Source organism: Ranitomeya variabilis, chromosome 4 (genome assembly GCF_051348905.1).
Source record: "Ranitomeya variabilis isolate aRanVar5 chromosome 4, aRanVar5.hap1, whole genome shotgun sequence".
In the NCBI taxonomy this organism is placed as follows: domain Eukaryota; kingdom Metazoa; phylum Chordata; class Amphibia; order Anura; family Dendrobatidae; genus Ranitomeya; species Ranitomeya variabilis.
In genome coordinates this window covers 257,527,864-257,551,199 of record NC_135235.1, presented here as the reverse complement: position 1 = coordinate 257,551,199, position 23,336 = coordinate 257,527,864, and the positions used below count along the sequence as shown (strand labels likewise).

General features: G+C 49.9%; 1 protein-coding gene across 1 annotated transcript in view; it reads right to left on the bottom strand.

Annotated features, from left to right (window-relative positions):
- Positions 1–2,294, bottom strand: part of SLC25A33 (solute carrier family 25 member 33) — a 25,532-nt gene extending 23,238 nt beyond the window's left edge. The window contains exon 1 of the mRNA XM_077249638.1: positions 1,977–2,294. Within this exon, the coding sequence (XP_077105753.1) occupies positions 1,977–2,020 (44 nt within the window). The 5' untranslated portion in view covers positions 2,021–2,294. The remainder of the gene's footprint in view (positions 1–1,976) is intronic.
- Positions 2,295–23,336: the final 21,042 nt, after the last annotated feature.

Sequence of the window (23,336 nt, the reverse complement as noted above, 5' to 3'; positions counted from 1 at the left end):
ACAGCTTTATATACCACAGGTTATTATATCATCCACCCAACACTCTACACAGGGCAAATGCAAATATATATATATATATATATATATATATATATATATATATATATATATATATCACACACACACTCACTCATATCACCTTATATTATACACACAATATTTGCTATGGATTATTATATCAGACCTGACAATATATACTGTAACTTATGTACACACTGTGTACAGTTCTATATAGTATACATACGTACAGTACATGAGGTTATATACAGGCGCTTCTCATAAAATTAGAATTTCATCAAAAAGTTAATTTCAGTTCTTCAATACAAAAAGTGAAACTCATTATATGGAGTCATTACACACAGAGTGATTTCACATGTTTATTTCTGTTAATGTTAATGGCTTACAGCCAATGAAAACCCAAAAGTCATTATTTCAGTAAATTAGAATAATTAACAAAAAACACCTGCAAAGCCTTCCTAAGTGTTTATAAAGGTCCATTAATCTGTTTCAGTAGCTCCACAATCATGGGGAAGACTGCTGACCTGACAGATGTCCAGAAGGCGTCACTGACACTCCACAAGGAAAATACATTTTACATGTCATTTGGAAATGAAGGTCCCAGAATCTGGAGGAAGAGTGGAGAGGCCACAATCCAAGCTGCTGGAGGTCTAGTGTGAAGTGTCCACAATCAGTGATGGTTTGGGAGCCATGTCATCTGCTGGTGTAGGTCCACTGTGTTTTATCAAAGTCAGCGCAGCCGTCTACCAGGAGATTTTAGGGTATGGCTCCACGGTACGGCTTGCCGGCGGGATCGCCGCAGCGGCGAAGCCGCTCGGCGCTGAGCCCCGCCCCCTTTCTGGGACGCGATGGTGCCGGATGTGTACAGTACACATCCGGGATCATCGCACCCCTCGCCATAGGGCTCTGTGATATGCCTTGCGGGGACGCTGCGTCCCCGCAAGGTGTACGGACATGCTGCGTTCTGAAAAGACGCGCAGCATGTCCGGAGTCGCAGGGCCGCCGCGTGCGGGTTTCCACGCATAGTGGAGACGGGATTTCATAAAATCCCCTCCACTATGCAGGAACATCTGGACGCTGCTTGTTTGACGCTGCAGCGTCAAACAAGCAGCGTTTACGTACCGTGGAAACATACCCTTAGAGCACTTCATTCTTCCCTCTACCGACAAGCTTTTTGGAAATATCATTCTCCAGCAGGACTTGACCCCTGCCCACACTGCCAAAAGTACCAATACCTGGTTTACAAACAACAGTATCACTCGCTTGATTGGCAGCAAACTCGCCTGACCTTAACCCCATAGAGAATCTATGGAGTATTGTCAAGAGGAAGATGAGACACCAGACCCAACAATGCAGACGAGCTGAAGGCTGCTATCAAAGCAACCTGGGCTTCCATAACCCCTCAGCAGTGCCACAGGCTGATCGCCTCCATGCCACGCAACATTGATGCAGTAACTGATGCAAAAGGAGCCGAGACCAAGTACTGAGTGCATTTACTGAACATACATTTCAGTAGGACAAGATTTCGAATTTAAAAATCATTTTTACAAGCTGGTGTTATAAAGTATTCTAATTTACTGAGATAATGACTTTTGGGTTTTCATTGGCTGTAAGCCATAATCATCAACATTAACAGAAATAAATACTTGAAATAGATCACTCTGTGTGTAATGACTATAGAATATAGGAGTTTCTAGTTTAGGGACATGCACCTGTATATAATATTATAGAGCAGTGACGTCACTGGGGCTTATGACATCACACCGCCCTTCACACACTTTCTAGCACATTATCCCCCTCAGTCCGCACATGATCTCGGGGCCGCCTGCTCCTTATCTCACTCCCGCCTGTTCCCTGCTGTGGAACTACTAGTCCCAGGAGACAGCGGCCCTGCTGGGAGTTGTAGTCCCTGTGAAGTGACTCTGTGTAATCCCTGCGGTCACGTCCCATCCTCTTACCCCCCGGCCAGGAGGTGCAGAGCCGTGTCCTTGCTCTGAGTCATGTCCCCGGTCGCTGCACGGTTGGGGGCGGCAGTGTCCGCTCAGCCGCTCATCCCCCCGCTCGCTCTCCGTTCTGTGTCCCGGACGGCCGCCGGTAAAAGCCGGTTTTCTCCTCACAGCCGGCTGCTGATATGACGTTGCCGTCTCGGGGGCGGGGCAGAGGTGTGCGGACAGTGACGTAGCCTGGGGGCGTGTCCACTGGAATGCGGGAGACTCGGGGGGCGCGGCGGGGGCGTTGTCCGTGACGTCACGTAGAGGACTGCAGAAGTTTATAGCATCCTGGAAGAGGGGAGATCACATGATGAGAGGAAGGGGATGGGGGCGGGGAGGACGGAGCTGCCTGCGGCCATGTGCCGGCACCTGTCTGCTCTGTCCGTCCATCCAGCCAGCGGTCCAGCGGATCCGGAGCGGAAAGCCATTCATTCATCTCATTAATTTTAATAGACTTGCCCTACGTTATGTGATATAGATGTATGTTATCACATCAGTATGACATCAGTATCACACCAGTATCACATCAGTATGACACCAGTATCACACCAGTATGACATCAGTATCACACCAGTGTATAACCCAAGAATCACACCAGTATCACATCAGTATGACATCAGTATCACACCAGTATCACATCAGTATCACACCAGTATCACATCAGTATCACGCTAGTATCACATCAGTATGACACCAGTATCACACCAGTATGACATCAGTATCACATCAGTATCACGCCAGTATCACATCAGTATGACACCAGTATCACACCAGTATCACACCAGTATGACATCAGTATCACATCAGTATCACACCAGTATGACATCAGTATCACATCAGTATCGCATCAGTATCACACCAGTATGACATCAGTATCCCATCAGTATCACACCAGTATCACATCAGTATCACACCAGTATCACATCAGTATCACACCAGTATGACATCAGTATGACAGCAGTATCGCATCAGTATCACACCAGTATCACATCAGTATCGTAACAGTATCACACCAGTATGACATCAGTATCACACCAGTATCACATCAGTATCGTAACAGTATCACACCAGTATGACATCAGTATCACACCAGTAAGACACCAGTATCACATCAGTATCGTAACAGTATCACACCAGTATCACATCAGTATCGTAACAGTATCACACCAGTATCACATCAGTATCACATCAGTATCGTAACAGTATCACACCAGTATGACATCAGTATCACACCAGTATGACATCAGTATCACACCAGTATCACACCAGTATCACACCAGTATCACACCAGTATCACATCAGTATCGTAACAGTATCACACCAGTATGACATCAGTATCACACCAGTATGACATCAGTATCACACCAGTATCACATCAGTATCACACCAGTATCACATCAGTATGACACCAGTATCACACCAGTATGACATGCATTTTTATCATCTTTTAGATACTATACTGCTCTATGTGACTTCCAGCTGGTTTACAAGCTAATAAAGCAATGTTATATAAAGATATTAGACCTATACTAGATGGATGTCCAGTAGATAAATCATTTCACAGCCCCCTACATATCATCAGTGTACATCCTTTAGTGCCAAGTTTTTTCTACAGCTATTTGAGCCTAACCTAATAAATGGGGAAAAAAAACAATGTGGGGTCCTCTCCCATTTTTGATAACCAGCCAAGGTACAGCAGGCAGCTGGGGTCCGATATTATCAGGCTGGGAAGGTCCCTGGTCATTGGATCCTTCCCAGCCTAAAAATACCAGTCCGCAGCCACCCCAGAAGTGGAGCATCACCTTAGTTGCACCAATTCTAGCGCTTCGCCTTCATTCTTCCCAATTGCCCTGGTGCAGTGGCCATCGGGGTAATGGGGGGTTGATGTCAGCTGTGAATTGTCCAAAAACACAGCTGACAACAAACCCTTGTGTTAGTAATGGAGAGATGTCCATCAGACACCCCCATTACTAACTCAGTAAAAAAACACACAAAAATATTTAAAAGAAAAAAAACATTCCCCAACACTTTCTCTGGTTCACCAAATTATATAAAAAAAACCTGTGCAGGTCTGACGTAGTCCAGGGAATCGGGCGCAGTCCAGGGTTAGGGCATAAAAAATAGCCCAAGCTCTGAACAACAAGCAGCCAGGAGGCCCATTGTCACTGGAGGAGCAGCAGATCCACAGCTCAGCGCGGAGAATCTGTCCCCAGAATAACTATTAGGCTGCGTGTCCACGATCAGGATGGCCGACGGTATCGCCGGAGCGGCGAAGCCCCGCCCCCTTTCTGGGACGCGATGGTGCCGGATGTGTACAGTACACATCCAGGATCATCGCACCCCTCGCCATAGGGCCCTGTGATATTACTTACAGCGACGCAGCATCGCCGCAGGTAGCACGGACATGCTGCGATCTTAAAAGACGTGCAGCATGTCCGGAGTCGCAGGCACGCCGCGTGCGGGTTTCCATGCATAGTGGAGACGGGATTTCAAAAAATCCCCTCCACTATGCTGGAACATCTGGACGCTGCGTGTTTGATGCTGCAGCGTCAAACAAGCAGCGTTTACTGACCGTGGACACACGGCCTTAGGGATCATACTCACCTGCGAGAAACTCGGATGAGCCTCGCTCGTCAATACCCGGCGCTCAGATCGGAGCAATACATGAAGCCGCACACTCCGCTCCTGAGTGCCAGGTATTGACGAGTGAGACTCATCCAAGTTTCTCGCAGGTGAGTATGAGCCCTTAGGCCGGGGACACACTTAACGTATAAAAAAACGGTCCGTTTTTCACGGCCGAGAATCGCACAAATGTTTCAAAAACAGTGATCCGTGTGCAGTGCGAGGATGCGATTTCCTCGCATCAAATGATCCGTGTGACATCCGTGTGACATCCGTATGGCATCCGTATGCCGAGATTTTCTCGCAAGCTTGCAAAACCGACATCTAATGGATTTATGTGCTCAAATGTTCGGGAAAACATATATACAGTATATATATATATATATATATTCATTGAGACACATATATATATATTCTGTATTTATATTTCATTCAGCGCGATATCTGTGAAAAGCCGGTAATTCAATTGCCGGCTTTGCATTTCTCCTTCACAAACCCGACAGGATATGAGACATGGTTTACATACAGTAAACCATCTCATATCCCCCTTTTTTTTGCATATTCCACACTACTAATGTTAGTAGTGTGGAATATGCAAAAAAAAATGGGGATATGAGATGGTTTACTGTATGTAAACCATGTCTCATATCCTGTCGGGTTTGTGAAGGAGAAATGCAAAGCCGGCAATTGAATTACCGGCTTTTCTATAGAACACCGCTGCGTATTTCTCGCAATGCACACGCATGGTCCGTGTGTAATCCGATTTTTTCTCGCACCCATAGACTTTCATTGGCGAGTCTCGGCCGAGATACGCTGACAATCGCAGCATGCTGCGAGTTCCCTCGGATCCGAAATACGGTGGAGAAAATATCGGATGATGGGAGCTGGACCATAGATTAACATTGGGCCGAGTGCTATGCGATTTTTTATCGCATAGCACTCGTCCGTATTACGGTCTAGTGTGACCCCGGCCTTATGGTACCGTCACACTAGGCGATATCGCCAGCGATCCGTGACGTTGCAGCGACCTGGATAGCGATATCGCTGTATTTGACACGCAGCAGCGATCTGGATCCCGCTGTGAAATTGCTGGTCGCTGCTAGAAGGTCTGCACTTTATTTGGTCGCTAGGTCGCCCTGTATCGCCGTGTTTGACAGCAAAAGCAAGGATACCAGCGATATTTTACACTGGTAACCAGGGTAAACATCGGGTTACTAAGCGCAGGGCCGCGCTTAGTAACCCGATGTTTACCCTGGTTACCAGCGTAAAAGTTAAAAAAACAAACAGTACATGCTCACCTGCGCGTCCCCTGCCGTCTGCTTCCTGACACTTACTGAGCGCCGGCCCTAAACTGAAAGTGAAAGCACAGCACCGCTGTGCTGTTAGGGCCGGAGCTCAGTCAGTGTCAGGAAGCAGAGGCTGGGGGACGCGCTGGTGAGTATGTGCTGTTTGTTTTTTTAACTTTTACGCTGGTAACCAGGGTAAACATCGGGTTACTAAGCGCGGCCCTGCGCTTAGCAACCCGATGCTTACCCTGGTTACCCGGGGACCTCGGCATCGTTGGTCGCTGGAAATACGTCATGAAATTATCGCTCCAGCGCCGTGTATTGCAACGTGTGACCGCAGTATACGACGCTGCAACGTCACGAATCGTGCCGTCGTAGCGATGAAAATGGCGCTGTGTGACGGTACCCTTAGTCATATACTCTACCAAGCTGGTCTTTATGGAAGAGTGGCAAGAAGAAGCCATTTTGCAACCTTAGGGTACCATCACACAGTGCAATTTTGATCGCTACAACGGCACGATTCGTGACGTTCCAGCGATGCATTTACGATATCGCTGTGTCTGACACGCTACTGCGATCCGGATCCCCGCTGAGAATCGTACGTCGTAGCAGATCGTTTGAAACTTTCTTTCGTCGTCTAGTGTCCCGCTGTGGCGGCATGATTGCATTGTGTGACACAGGTTGTATACGATGTGCGCACAGTAACCAACGGCTTCTACATCGCAAATACGTCATGAAATTATCGCTCCAGCGCCGTGTATTGCAAAATGAAAATGGCACTGTGTGACGGTACCCTTAGTCCACATATAATCAGTGTTTTCGTTCCCCCGGTCAGCGGTTTTATTGTTATGGCTGATCTGATCGGTGAATCCCTCTGTCCACAGAGACAATAAATAGTTATACTGGTAGAATAGTAGTGATGACTCCATCCTGCTCAGCGACAGAGAATCTCCTGTGCGGTGCGAATCCACATTGTGAGTTTTCATGGACCTTCCCGTCCCATCACTGCTCTGTAGACCCCGTGTCACATCATGTAAACTTGATAGATCTGTCTCTGGGAAAGCTGGGTGACCGTGGCCAGTTATATAACGTCAGTGGAGCTGGGGAGTCATAACTACTGTAGGATCGTTCAGGACCTGTCGGGCTCACTAGGTGAGGAGGGTCCACGAAGCCCAAAGCCCGGAGGAGATACGGCCACAGGTATCGGTGCAGCAGGCAGAGGTCCTGGAAGACGGGAAACAGGTAGCAGAGGTCCTGGAAGACGGAAAACAGGTAGCAGAGGTCCTGGAAGACCGGGATCAGGTAGCAGAGGTCCTGGACAATGGGGAACAGGTAGCAGAGGTCCTGGAAGACGGGAAACAGGTAGCAGAGGTCCTGGAAGACGGGAAACAGGTAGCAGAGGTCCTGGAAGACGGAAAACAGGTAGCAGAGGTCCTGGAAGACCGGGATCAGGTAGCAGAGGTCCTGGACAATGGGGAACAGGTAGCAGAGGTCCTGGAAGACGGGAAACAGGTAGCAGAGGTCCTGGAAGACGGGAAACAGGTAGCAGAGGTCCTGGAAGACGGAAAACAGGTAGCAGAGGTCCTGGAAGACCGGGATCAGGTAGCAGAGGTCCTGGACAATGGGGAACAGGTAGCAGAGGTCCTGGAAGACGGGAAACAGGTAGCAGAGGTCCTGGAAGACGGGAAACAGGTAGCAGAGGTCCTGGAAGACCGGGATCAGGTAGCAGAGGTCCTGGAAGACCGGGAACAGGTAGCAGAGGTCCTGGAAGACGTGAAACAGGTAGCAGAGGTCCTGGAAGACCGGGATCAGGTAGCAGAGGTCCTGGAAGACCGGGAACAGGTAGCAGAGGTCCTGAACAATGGGGAACAGGTAGCAGAGGTCCTGGAAGACGGGAAACAGGTAGCAGAGGTCCTGGAAGACAGGAAACAGGTAGCAGAGGTCCTGGAAGACCGGGATCAGGTAGCAGAGGTCCTGGAAGACCGGGAACAGGTAGCAGAGGTCCTGGAAGACAGGAAACAGGTAGCAGAGGTCCTGGAAGATGGGAAACAGGTAGCAGAGGTCCTGCAAGACCGGGATCAGGTAGCAGAGGTCCTGGAAGATGGGAAACAGGTAGCAGAGGTCCTGGAAGACCGGGAACAGGTAGCAGCGGTCCTGGAAGACCGGGAAACAGGTAGCAGAGGTCCTGAATGACCGGGAAACAGGTAGCAGAGGTCCTGGAAGACCAGGAACAGGTAGCAGAGGTCCTGAATGACCGGGAACAGGTAGCAGAGGTCCTGAATGACCGGGAACAGGTAGCAGCGGTCCTGGAAGACCGGGAAACAGGTAGCAGAGGTCCTGAATGACCGGGAAACAGGCAGCAGAGGTCCTGGAAGACCAGGAACAGGTAGCAGAGGTCCTGAATGACCGGGAACAGGTAGCAGAGGTCCTGAATGACCGGGAACAGGTGGCAGAGGTCCTGGAAGACCGGGAACAGGTAGCAGAGGTCCTGAATGACCCGGAACAGGTAGCAGAGGTCCTGGAAGACCGGGAACAGGTAGCAGAGGTCCTGAACAATGGGGAACAGGTAGCAGAGGTCCTGGAAGACCGGGAACAGGTAGCAGAGGTCCTGGAAGACCGGGAAACAAGTAGCAGAGGTCATGAAAGACCAGGAACAGGTAGCAGCGGTCCTGGAAGACCGGGAACAGGTAGCAGAGGTCCTGAAAGACCGGGAACAGGTAGCAGAGGTCCTGAAAGACCGGGAACAGGTAGCAGCGGTCCTGGAAGACCGGGAACAGGTATCAGAGGTCCTGAATGACCGGGAACAGGTAGCAGAGGTCCTGAATGACCGGGAACAAGTATCAGAGGTCCTGGAAGACCGGGAACAGGTAGCAGAGTGTCATGAATCCCCAATGGCTAGGGATAGCACAGGACAGGCAAAGTACAAATAAATAACGGACGAGCTCTAGGGTGATGGAACCTGGGCTGACCGCTGCCCTACGCCTGACAAACGCAACTAGAGATAGCCAGGGAGCGTGCCTACGTTGGTTCTAGACGCCACGCACCAGCCTAAGAGCTAACTAGTACTGCAGAGAAAATAAGACCTCACTTGCCTCCAGAGGAACGAACCCCAAAAGATATAGTTGCCCCCCACATGTATTGACGGTGAAATGAGAGGAAGGCACACACATAGAGATGATATATATAGCTTTAGCAAATAGAGGCCCGCTGTAAACTAGAAAGCAGAACGATACAAAAGGGGACTGAGCGGTCAGCAAAAAACCCTAATCAAAAAAACCATCCTGAGATTACAAGAACCCATGTGCCAACTCATTCCACTCTCAGTCCACCTCAGTCAGTCCACTAGAGCTACCAGCTAGCATAGAGACATAATAAGCAAGCTGGACAAAAAACCAAACAACTGAAAATCAGCACTTAGCTTATCCTGAAAGATCTGGGAGCAGGTAGGCAGGAACCAAACAGAGCACATCTGAATACATTGATAGCCGGCAAGGGAATGACAGAAAGGCCAGGTAAAATAGGAAACACCCAGCCTCTGATGGACAGGTGGAAACCAAAGGCCGCAACCCACCAAAGTCACCCAGTACCAGCAGTAACCACCAGAGGGAGCCCACAAACAGAATCCACAACAGTACCCCCCCCTTGAGGAGGGGTCACCGAACCCTCACGAGAACCCCCAGGGCGATCAGGGTGAGCTCTATGGAAGGCGCGGACCAAATCAGTATCATGAACATCGGAGTCGACCACCCAGGAATTATCCTCCTGACCATAACCCTTCCACTTAACCAAATACTGGAGTTTGCGTCTAGAAACACGAGAATCCAAGATCTTTTCAACAACATACTTCAATTCTCCCTCCACCAGCACCGGAGCAGGAGGCTCAACCGAAGGAACAACGGGCACCTCATACCTCCGCAACAACGACCGATGGAACACATTATGAATAGCAAACGATGCTGGGAGATCCAAACGAAAAGATACAGGGTTAAGAATCTCCGAGATCCTATAAGGACCGATGAACCGAGGCTTGAACTTAGGAGAAGAGACCTTCATAGGGACAAAACGAGAAGACAACCACACCAAATCCCCAACAAGAAGTCGGGGACCCACGCGGCGACAGCGATTAGCAAACTGCTGAGTCTTCTCCTGAGACAACTTCAAATTGTCCACCACCTGATTCCAAATGTGATGTAGCCTGTCCACCACCACGTCCACTCCAGGACAATCCGAAGACTCCACCTGACCAGAGGAAAAACGAGGATGAAACCCCGAATTACAAAAAAAAGGAGAAACCAACGTGGCCGAACTAGCCCGATTATTAAGAGCAAATTCGGCCAGTGGCAAAAAAGCAACCCAGTCATCTTGATCAGCAGAAACAAAACACCTCAAATAAGTTTCCAAGGTCTGATTAGTTCGCTCCGTCTGGCCATTCGTCTGAGGATGGAATGCAGACGAGAAAGACAAATCAATGCCCATCTTGGCACAAAACGTCCGCCAAAATCTAGACACAAACTGGGATCCCCTGTCAGAAACGATATTCTCCGGAATCCCATGCAAACGAACCACGTTCTGAAAAAATAAAGGAACCAACTCAGAGGAGGAGGGCAACTTAGGCAAGGGCACCAAATGAACCATCTTAGAAAAGCGGTCACACACAACCCAGATAACGGACATTTTCTGTGAAACCGGGAGATCAGAAATAAAATCCATGGAAATGTGCGTCCAAGGCCTCTTCGGGATGGGCAAGGATAACAACAACCCACTGGCCCGTGAACAGCAAGGCTTAGCTCGAGCACACACTTCACAAGACTGCACAAAGGTACGCACATCCCTAGACAAGGAAGGCCACCAAAAAGACCTGGCCACCAAGTCTCTCGTACCAAATATTCCAGGATGACCAGCCAACACAGAAGAATGGACCTCGGAGATGACTCTACTGGTCTAATCATCCGGAACAAACAGTCTTTCTGGTGGACATCGATCCGGTTTATCCACCTGAAACTCCTGCAATGCACGTCGCAAGTCTGGGGATACGGCGGACACTATTACCCCATCCCTAAGGATACCAGTAGGCCCAGTGTCTCCAGGAGAGTCAGGCACAAAACTCCTGGAAAGAGCATCTGCCTTCACATTCTTTGAACCTGGCAGGTATGAAACCACAAAATTGAAACGAGAAAAAAATAACGACCAACGAGCCTGTCTAGGATTCAAACGCCTGGCAGACTCAAGGTAAATGAGATTCTTGTGATCAGTCAAGACCACCACACGATGTTTAGCACCCTCAAGCCAATGACGCCACTCCTCAAATGCCCACTTCATGGCCAAAAGCTCCCGATTACCCACATCATAATTGCGCTCGGCGGGCGAGAATTTTCTAGAGAAGAAAGCACATGGCTTCATCACCGAGCCATTAGAACTTCTCTGTGACAAAACCGCCCCCGCTCCAATCTCGGAAGCATCAACCTCAACCTGAAAAGGAAGTGAAACATCTGGTTGACACAACACAGGAGCAGAAGAAAACCGGCGCTTAAGTTCCCGAAAGGCCTCCACAGCCGCAGTAGACCAATCAGCAACATCAGCACCCTTTTTAGTCAAATCAGTCAAAGGTTTAACAATACTGGAAAAATTAGCAATGAACCGACGATAAAAATTAGCAAACCCCAAAAACTTCTGAAGGCTCTTAACAGATGTAGGTTGTGTCCAGTCACAAATAGCCTGAACCTTAACGGGATCCATCTCAATAGTAGAAGGAGAAAAAATGTACCCCAAAAAAGAAATCTTCTGGACTCCGAAGAGACACTTTGAGCCCTTCACAAACAGAGAATTGGCCCGCAGAACCTGAAACACCTTCCTGACCTGTAGAACACGAGACTCCCAGTCATCAGAAAACACCAAAATATCATCCAAATACACAATCATAAACTTATCCAGATATTCACGGAAAATATTGTGCATAAAGGACTGAAAGACTGACGGAGCATTGGAGAGTCCAAAAGGCATTACCAAATACTCAAAATGGCCCTCAGGCGTATTAAATGCGGTTTTCCACTCATCACCCTGTTTTATCCGCACCAGATTATACGCACCGCGAAGATCTATCTTAGTGAACCACCTAGCCCCCTTAATGCGAGCAAACAAATCAGTTAATAATGGCAATGGATACTGATATTTGACTGTAATCTTATTCAGAAGGCGATAATCTATACAAGGCCTCAGGGAACCATCTTATTTTGCCACGAAAAAAAAACCTGCTCCCAGAGGGGACGAAGATGGACGAATATGTCCCTTTTCCAAGGACTCCTTAATATAATTCCGCATAGCAGTATGCTCTGGCAGTGACAGATTAAATAAACGACCCTTAGGGAACTTACTGCCAGGAATCAATTCTATAGCACAGTCACACTCTCTATGAGGAGGGAGCGAATTGAGCTTAGGCTCCTCAAAAACATCCCTATAGTCAGACAAAAACGCAGGGATCTCAGAAGGAGTAGATGAAGCGATTGAAATCGGAGGTGCATCATCATGTACCCCCTGACATCCCCAGCTTAGCACAGACATTGTTTTCCAGTCCAGGACAGGATTATGAGTTTGTAACCATGGCAGACCAAGCACTAGTACATCATGTAAATTATACAGTACAAGGAAGCGAATCACCTCCTGATGAACGGGAGTCATGCGCATGGTCACTTGTGTCCAATACTGCGGTTTATTCATAGCCAATGGTGTAGAGTCAATTCCCTTCAGAGGAATAGGAACTTCCAGAGGCTCCAGACTAAAACCGCAGCATTTAGCAAATGACCAATCCATAAGACTCAGGGCAGCGCCCGAATCCACATAGGCATCGACGGAAATGGAAGACAGTGAAAAAATCAGAGTCACAGACAAAATGAACTTAGACTGCAGAGTATCAATGGCAAAAGATTTATCAACCCTTTTTGTGCGTTTAGAGCATGCTGATATAACATGAGCTGAATCACCACAATAAAAACACAATCCATTTTTCCGCCTATAATTTTGCCGTTCACTTCTGGACTGAATTCTATCACATTGCATAGTCTCAGGTGCCTGTTCAAAAGACACCGCCAACTGGTGCACGGGTTTGCGCTCCCGTAAACGCCGATCAATCTGAATGGCCATAGCCATAGACTCATTCAGACCTGTAGGCGTAGGGAACCCCACCATAATATCCTTAATGGCCTCAGAAAGACCATTTCTGAAGTTTGCAGCCAGGGCGCACTCATTCCACTGAGTAAGCACCGACCATTTCCGAAATTTCTGACAATATATTTCCGCTTCATCATGCCCCTGAGAGAGGGCTAATAAAGCCTTTTCAGTCTGAATCTCTAGGTTAGGTTCCTCATAGAGCAATCCCAGTGCCAGAAAAAACGCATCCACACTGAGCAATGCAGGATCCCCTGGTGCCAATGCAAATGCCCAATTCTGAGGGTCGCCCCGCAGGAAAGATATGACAATCTTGACCTGTTGAGCAGGGTCTCCAGAGGAGCGAGATTTTAAAGAAAGAAACAATTTACAATTGTTCCTGAAATTCAGGAAGGTAGATCTATCTCCAGAAAAAAACTCTGGAATAGGAATTCTAGGTTCAGACATGGGAGTGTGAACAACAAAATCCTGTATGTTTTGAACTTTTGCCGCAAGATTACTCAGGCTGGAAGCCAAGCTCTGGACATCCATGTTAAACAGCTAAGATCAGAGCCATTCAAGGGTTAAGAGGAGGTAAGAAGCAGCTAGACAGCAATTAAGGGCTAGGCAGCAAAACTCTGAAGGAAAAAAAAAAAAAAAAAAAATTTCCCTTGAACACTTCTTTTCCTCCTGCTTCAGCCCAAACAATTAACACTTTGTGGGCCGGCTATACTGTCATGAATCTCCAATGGCTAGGGATAGCACAGGACAGGCAAAGTACAAATAAATAACGGACGAGCTCTAGGGTGATGGAACCTGGGCTGACCGCTGCCCTACGCCTGACAAACACAACTAGAGATAGCCAGGGAGCGTGCCTACGTTGGTTCTAGACGCCACGCACCAGCCTAAGAGCTAACTAGTACTGCAGAGAAAATAAGACCTCACTTGCCTCCAGAGGAACGAACCCCAAAAGATATAGTTGCCCCCCACATGTATTGACGGTGAAATGAGAGGAAGGCACACACATAGAGATGATATATATAGCTTTAGCAAATAGAGGCCCGCTGTAAACTAGAAAGCAGAACGATACAAAAGGGGACTGAGCGGTCAGCAAAAAACCCTAATCAAAAAAACCATCCTGAGATTACAAGAACCCATGTGCCAACTCATGGCACATGGGGAGAACCTCAGTCCACTAGAGCTACCAGCTAGCATAGAGACATAATAAGCAAGCTGGACAAAAAAACAAACAACTGAAAATCAGCACTTAGCTTATCCTGAAAGATCTGGGAGCAGGTAGGCAGGAACCAAACAGAGCACATCTGAATACATTGATAGCCGGCAAGGGAATGACAGAAAGGCCAGGTAAAATAGGAAACACCCAGCCTCTGATGGACAGGTGGAAACCAAAGGCCGCAACCCACCAAAGTCACCCAGTACCAGCAGTAACCACCAGAGGGAGCCCACAAACAGAATCCACAACAGCAGAGGTCCTGAACCATGGGGAACAGGTAGCAGAGGTCCTGATAGATGGGGAACAGGTAGCAGAGGTCCTGAACAATGGGGAACAGGTAGCGGAGGTCCGGAACAATGGGGAACAGGTAGCAGCGGTCCTGGAAGACTGGGAACAGGTAGCAGAGGTCCTGAGTGACCAGGAACAGGTAGCAGAGGTCATGAAAGACCGGGAACAGGTAGCAGAGGTCCTGATAGATGGGGAACAGGTAACAGAGGTCCTGATAGATGAGGAACAGGTAGCAGAGGTCCTGATAGATGGGGAACAGGTAGCAGAGGTCCTGATAGATGGGGAACAGGTAGCAGAGGTCCTGATAGATGAGGAACAGGTTGCAGAGGTCCTGATAGATGGGGAACAGGTAGCAGAGGTCCTGATAGATGGGGAACAGGTAGCAGAGGTCCTGATAGATGAGGAACAGGTAGCAGAGGTCCTGATAGATGAGGAACAGGTAGCAGAGGTCCTGATAGATGAGGAACAGGTAGCAGAGGTCCTGATAGATGGGGAACAGGTAGCAGAGATCCTAATAGATGGGGAACAGGTAGCAGAGGTCCTGATAGATGGGGAACAGGTAGCAGAAGTCCTGATAGATGAGGAACAGGTAGCAGAGGTCCTGATAGATGAGGAACAGGTAGCAGAGGTCCTGATAGATGGGGAACAGGTAGCAGAGGTCCTGGAAGACGGGGAACAGGTCGCAGAGGTCCTGGAAGATGATGAACGGATAGCAGAGGCCCTTGCCAGTAGTTTAGGGGGTAACACTGGTCAGTGGTCACCAATTTATTCACACAATTCCAGGGGGAATAACAGAGGGCGACACACTGCGGAGTTGTTCCACAACTATGTAATGGTGAATGCTCGTATGAGTCATTTTCCTCAATTACACAACAGTCATTATGTTCCTGGAAATCAGCGTGAAGAGGAAACACATTTCACAAGATCTGTCTGTTCTCTGCTCTCCCCCTGAGGACTAAGGGCCCCTCATTCTCAGCATCAGTGGGGGCCCCAGGGGTTGTAGCCCACCTAACTTTTCCTACCTATAGTAATTGGGAATTCCCTGCTCTTGACCCGACCACCCTTGATCCTGCCTGGTCCCCCTATTTCGCCAGTCTGATGTAAATCCTACAATTATGACATAAAGACCACCGCAACGAAAAGTTGCGACATGGATCAATACTTCTTGTGCAATCTGCACCCATCGTGATGTCAGGGACTTCGGACAATGTGTTGCGCCAACTTCTAAAGTCAACTGGACAATGGCACCGCTCCCAAAACAAAGCATTGATCAGCAAGAGACCAAGAAGAGTCACAAGGTGACACTGTCCAGGATCCAGGAGACGAGTGACGATAAAAGCCCCCCAAACAGCGCCACAACCGCAGGGCCAAGAAAAATGATGGCACAATGGATATCAGGGTCCAGAGATAATATGGAAAGCTCCAAAGTGGTAAGAGGCCCAGAAGCTGAGATTTAGGGTCCGGTATGCAGGGTCCTGGCACGGAATCCGTGATAAACCCTTAAAGGGACATCCCACCCAAAAACACAGATAGAAGAGAGGACCCCGTCTGCTCAGCCACTACTATACTATATGCTGCAACCTAATCAGTCTGTATCTGCTCAATCTGAACGCCCTGAAGGCTGAAAATCTAAAATTAGAGACCTGTGACATGAAGCCGCCGCACCCTGCTGTCTGTCTGTATGGAAAAAACTGTAAACGGATATTCAAAGACAAAAAACAGGTTCTATAGGGCAAAAGACAAAATAATAACAAATAATACCGCCCTAATACATCTATGTCATAGCGCTCCGAGGGTCGCTTCTCTGCCGGACGGTCAGATTTTCTGGATTATCGGATTAATGTGTATTGTGATACATGAAGATCTGCGCATTGTCTATTAGGCCACGGTCACACTATCAGTATTTGGTCAGTATTTTACATCAGTATCTGTAAGCCAAAACCAGGAGTGGGTGATAAATGCAGAAGTGGTGCAAATGTTTCTATTATACTTTTCCTCTGATTGTTCCACTCCTGGTTTTGGCTACAAATACTGATGTAAAATACTGACCAAATACTGATCGTGTGACCGGAGCTTTATAATCCATTTACGTTTTTCTTCCGTTTTCTCCTTTCTCCCTTGAAAGCCGATCTGTGCAGGAACATGACACACGGAGAAGACGAGGAACGTCAGCGTGTGCGTCCTATGTGGGTATATATAGAAGAAGCGTGTGAGATGCAGAGGGGCCACGTGTGCCGCGGATAGAGGCATGTGCACCGTCTCCAGCAATAAACCCACCCCGAGAAACGGGAAAGAGGGACGCAAACTGCGGAGCGCGCAGGGCAAGATTCATTACACGCTGAGCCACATCCCCTACGCAGTCCTATACATGCCCCACACAGAAGGGGAGCCCAAAGTGTTACCACAATGAGAACGGCTTCATGGCCCCAAAGTATCATGCCCACAGCCCCCCACACACAGTATGATGCCCCTACAGCCCCCCACACACAGTATGATGCCCCTACAGCCCCCCACACACAGTATGATGCCCTTACAGCCCCCCACACACAGTATGATGCCCACAGTCCCCCACACACACAGTATGATGCCCCTACAGCCCCCCATACACAGTATGATGCCCCTACAGCCCCCCACACACAGTATGATGCCCCTACAGCCCCCCACACACAGTATGATGCCCACAGCCCCCCACACACAGTATGATGCCCCTACAGCCCCCCACAAATAATATGATGCCCCCACACACAGTATGATGTCCCCACAGCCCCCCACACACAGTATGATGCCCACAGCCCCCACACACAGTATGATGCCCCTACAGCCCCCCACAAATAATATGATGCCCCTACAGCCCCCCACACACAGTATGATGCCCCTACAGCCCTCCACACACAGTATGATGTCCCTACAGCCCACCACAAATAATATGATGTCCCCACAGCCCCACACACACAGTATGATGCCCCATACAGCCCCCTCCACACAGTATGATGTCCACAGCCACCACAAATAATATGTCCCCACAGCCCCACACTCACAGTATGATGACCACAGCCCCCCACACACAGTATGATGTCCACAGCCCCCCACAAATAATATGATGTCCCCACAGCCCCCCACACACAGCATGATGCCCCTACAGCTCCCCACAAATAATATGATGTCCCCATGGAGCGCCCCCACACCGCCGCAGGGCCGAGGGGTACCCGGAGCCGGGCCTCTGGGTCTCAGTCCTGGGGTTGTCCCGGTGGCTAGACCCGGTCCGTGGCCCTGTCTGTCAGTGGGGGACGTCCGGTGCAATAAGTGGTGTTGTAACGGTGCAGTTGTGAGGTGCAGGTCGCGGTAAATAACGAGGACACCAGGTTGCAGTCTCTTTACCTCTTTACTGAAGATCTCTGAGTCCTCAATCCAGAATACGGCTCACCAGGCTACGCAAGTCCGGCCGGTCCAATGACACTTCCAGAGTTCTCTTCACAGGAGGAAATCTGTGCCTTCCCCCTAGCGCTATGTGTTGTAGTCCTTCCCTGCTGTGCTTACGGAAAGTACCCCACAACTGTTGTGTCTGTTTCTGATGTTCCCTCACAACTCGACTAGATGATGTTCTGCTAATCCTCCGTCCCTCCCTGAGGTTCGGGTAGGAACGGCACCCGTTTGACGGGTAGGCCTGGAGTTCTTCCGGGACCCTAGAGACGCCCCTCTCCCGCAATTGCCTCCCAAGACTTCATAGGTGATTTGAGTTAGACAGCCCGCCTGAGACTGACTGCCCTGCCGCTGTTTGGAGTATTGCTTGAAGCTGAATGTTATTCTACTCCCTCGGCGTTCCGGCCACCGGTAGTGCGCCTCAGTAGGATGTTGCTTCGGTCTTACAGCACGACTCCTACTGGTATTTCTCCTTTGCGTGATCCCGTTTCTCACTCAGCACAATCTATCTCGCTTCTAATCCTTTCTTGGGTCCCGCCGCTTCCCGGAGCTGGCGCGGACCCGTTACGTTCTTTTCAATGCCAAGCCTCTGTCAGGATCCCACCCCTGACAGAGACCCTACTGTCTCTTCCTCCACAACACCCTCTGCCACCAGGTGTTGCTTCGTCCAATCTAGTCAGCTTTCTGATCTAACTTCCTGCCTGACCCCCAGTTTACCCACTATGGTGGGGAGTGGCCTAATGAATAGCACCCTTAGCTCCCCCCGGAGGCCCAGCTGTGAAATGTATTGGTGTCTGTGATACCTGATCAGATGAACTCCTTCAGTGCCATCGGACGCACCGCAGCTCCCCATAGTGGCGGAGCCACAGTACTGCAACGACCAGGACTCTGGGGCGCTGCACTCCCCCCTGGTTAAACACAGTACTCCGGGACTGGGAAGAAAACAACAATACAAGTTAGCAAAAAGACATACAATTTTGTTGAGTGCAATAACAATAAGCATATTTGAACAGAGCTTCCCTTTATGGGAGGTGAGGACACTTGAACGTTACAAACATGGTTAACATTATAAATTACAGGCTATAAATAACTCCTGTTACCCAACCGGGCATTCTACTTAAGTGCAAAATTGTTGAACAATAATTTAACATTGTCTTTAAGGACTCACACTCTAAGTCCACTAAAGACCTTCCTATAATCACATTATAAGGCACTTTAACTTTCTCATTCTCCTTCTTTAATTCTGCAGGACCGCCTGTCCTATCGGCACCAGACCTACTGCCTCTCCTTTCTTTTACAGGACCGCCCCGTTCAGCCAGGGCCTGCTGCCTTTTCAACTACTATACACAGTATAGAACATAACATTACTTTCAGTTTAAGAGCACTGAGTCATCCCTACATGACTCCTATCAGGACTCAGGGTTTACCTTCTATCCTAACTTTCTATCAGCATTATCTAAACATTGTCTATCGAACATTAAGCCTTCTCATTATCTTTCTTCCTTTCTTGCATGCTGGACACCACATCTATTTCTACGGGCCCACTGCATCCTTCTTCTATCTTTCACCTTTTACTTCTCAGAGCACATCATCAGTATTCCTTCACATTTAACTAATTAAACACATATAACTCTCTTGTACAAACATTATCATCACTTTTCTCTCATTGACATTATTGCTATTTATCTTAAGCAATTTTACTATTGAAATGCGATAAATGAACATCCCCTTTAAGAGGGGACCAAGTCTCTGTGAGGTAGCGTGTCTTCCCAAGCTACCAGTCCATACTCAGCAAAGGTTCCAGTGCGGTATCTTCGCAAAGAGTCTTTAAGTAAAACCAGTAGGGAGCGCCTTTAATAAGGTGCAAACTATTTACAAAAAGTTCGGATCATGCACTGTTCATGATTTCACAGTTTTTGAAGAACATAGAAAAATAGAAAAATAACCAAAAACAATAGGGATCCCGGGTCCATAGAAGGATCCCCCTAAAAGTTTACCCTGAACGGGTTTTAGCAGCAGAACAGGAGGAAAACAGTTAACTATTTACATATTCAGGGTATCGAGGTTTATTCTTCTAAAGCTGGAGGCGGCTTCCGCGAGTACCGGCCTCCCCCCGCCACCACATAGAGGGCGTCCGCACCCTAGATAGGGGTCTGGGTACTCACGGTTCTCCTTGGAGTGATGGCCCGCAGGCATTTGGCGCACAGGGAAATCGGGGCAATAGCCGCCGGCCTTGAAGAATCATCAGAGGATGGTACGGTCACTTCCGGCTTGTATTTGCGTACGTGCAGGGCATACCACCCCTTATCCCCCCAATGGCGGGTGTACCGAACCCGGTCTCCTGGGTAAAGATCCCGGCCTGGGTGTCCTTCAATGAGGTGCGCCTCTACATCCCGCCGGTTTACAAACACTTCCAAGGCAAGACCGGGCTCCTTAATGAAGCCCCAACCTCCTTGCAGCCGGAAGGTATTGATCACGCCATAGCGCTGCGGCCCCCAGTTCTCCTCTGCAACTTGCCTGACTTGGGCTTTATTCTGAAGGTCCTTCTCTCGCTCAGCCTGACGCCGGAGCTCCTTCTTGCGGGCCCATTCTTCCTCTTGCTGGCGCAGATGTTGGCGGTACTCCCGCTGGCGGATGACTTCGATACTCTCCTCCTCCTCTTGGGCATCCCCTGGGAACCCCATCAGGTTGGTAGTGGCCGCACGGGTCCATTTGAAGGTTACCCATTCTCCCTGGAGCTGCGTGGGTTGTTTGATGGGCCGTAGGGGGCGATCGGCCGTCTGCAGAGTTTCCCAGGGCCTCTCACACTCGATGCGGCTACACACTCGCCCGGGTGGTTGTGGTGGGGGTGAGTCTACATCCACCAGCAGGGGCTCTTCAATCGCCACGCCGGGATCGGCGCGGTTACCTGCCTCCGATGCACCCCCGGTGTCGGCCTCCTCCGTTGTCGGCTGCAGGGCCGACACCTGGTGCGGGGGCGGCTCTTCGCCAGGGGTGGTTGCTCGCTGGCACAGACTCCGGAACTGCCGGCACAGCTCCTCCACTTCTGCCCCGAGGATTTCCTGGTTAGCGCAGCCTGGTATGGACTCCGCCGGCTCCCATTGGTAGAACCCGGCACGGGTCTTCTCTCCCTCCCCGGGGTGACTTCCGCGCTCCATGCTGCCAATCGGATTCTGCCTCGTGGTCCCCAGAAGTTCTTGCCCCTCCCCGTCCGGAGGGCGGCCTTTCTCTCCTCCACCATCCCACACTAGGAGGTGGGCCCTTCTCCTTGATGGGCATATTCTCTGGACATAGTAATATCGGTGAGGGGCGGGCTCCATCTTCGCGCCACTCTTCCAAGCTACGCCCACGAAGACACGCCCCATGCTCCCTGCGCGCCACATAGTGTTATAATGGCGGCGGTTTTGGCGGGGAATGTCGGGACACAGTCTTTGCAACATAATACAGTCCCAACACAGTAGACCACAGTTCCAAGGCACACATGACCTGATTCTTCAGGCTTAAGTAGATCCTGTTCGTGACGCCAAGTTTTGGAGCGCCCCCACACCGCCGCAGGGCCGAGGGGTACCCGGAGCCGGGCCTCTGGGTCTCAGTCCTGGGGTTGTCCCGGTGGCTAGACCCGGTCCGTGGCCCTGTCTGTCAGTGGGGGACGTCCGGTGCAATAAGTGGTGTTGTAACGGTGCAGTTGTGAGGTGCAGGTCGCGGTAAATAACGAGGACACCAGGTTGCAGTCTCTTTACCTCTTTACTGAAGATCTCTGAGTCCTCAATCCAGAATACGGCTCACCAGGCTACGCAAGTCCGGCCGGTCCAATGACACTTCCAGAGTTCTCTTCACAGGAGGAAATCTGTGCCTTCCCCCTAGCGCTATGTGTTGTAGTCCTTCCCTGCTGTGCTTACGGAAAGTACCCCACAACTGTTGTGTCTGTTTCTGATGTTCCCTCACAACTCGACTAGATGATGTTCTGCTAATCCTCCGTCCCTCCCTGAGGTTCGGGTAGGAACGGCACCCGTTTGACGGGTAGGCCTGGAGTTCTTCCGGGACCCTAGAGACGCCCCTCTCCCGCAATTGCCTCCCAAGACTTCATAGGTGATTTGAGTTAGACAGCCCGCCTGAGACTGACTGCCCTGCCGCTGTTTGGAGTATTGCTTGAAGCTGAATGTTATTCTACTCCCTCGGCGTTCCGGCCACCGGTAGTGCGCCTCAGTAGGATGTTGCTTCGGTCTTACAGCACGACTCCTACTGGTATTTCTCCTTTGCGTGATCCCGTTTCTCATTCAGCACAATCTATCTCGCTTCTAATCCATTCTTGGGTCCCGCCGCTTCCCGGAGCTGGCGCGGACCCGTTACGTTCTTTTCAATGCCAAGCCTCTGTCAGGATCCCACCCCTGACAGAGACCCTACTGTCTCTTCCTCCACAACACCCTCTGCCACCAGGTGTTGCTTCGTCCAATCCAGTCAGCTTTCTGATCTAACTTCCTGCCTGACCCCCAGTTTACCCACTATGGTGGGGAGTGGCCTAATGAATAGCACCCTTAGCTCCCCCCGGAGGCCCAGCTGTGAAATGTATTGGTGTCTGTGATACCTGATCAGATGAACTCCTTCAGTGCCATCGGACGCACCGCAGCTCCCCATAGTGGCGAAGCCACAGTACTGCAACAACCAGGACTCTGGGGCGCTGCACTCACAGCCCCCCACACACAGTATGATGCCCCTACAGCCCCCCACAAATAATATGATGTCCCCACAGCCCACCACACACAGTATGATGCCCCTACAGCCCCCCACACAGTATGATGCCCACAGCCCCCCACACACAGTATGATGCCCCTACAGGCCCCCACAAATAATATAATGTCCCTACAGCCCCCTACACACAGTATCATGCCCACAGCCCCCCACACACAGTATGATGCTCCTACAGCCCCCCCCAACAAATAATATAATGTCCCTACAGCCCCCTACACACAGTATCATGCCCACAGCCCCCCATACACAGTATGATGCCCCTACAGCCTCCCACAAATAATATGATGTCCCCACAGCCCCACACACACAGTATGATGCCCCTACAGCCCCCACAAATAATATGATGTCCCCACAGCCCCACGCACACAGTATGATGCCCCTACAGCCCCCACACACAGTATGATGCCCTTACAGCCCCCACACACAGTATGATGCCCACAGTCCCCCACACACAGTATGATGCCCCTACAGCCCCCCACACACATTATGAAGCCCCTACAGCCCCCCACACACAGTATGATGCCCCTACAGCCCCCCACACACAGTATGATGCCATGCCCACAGCCCCCCACACACAGTATGATGCCC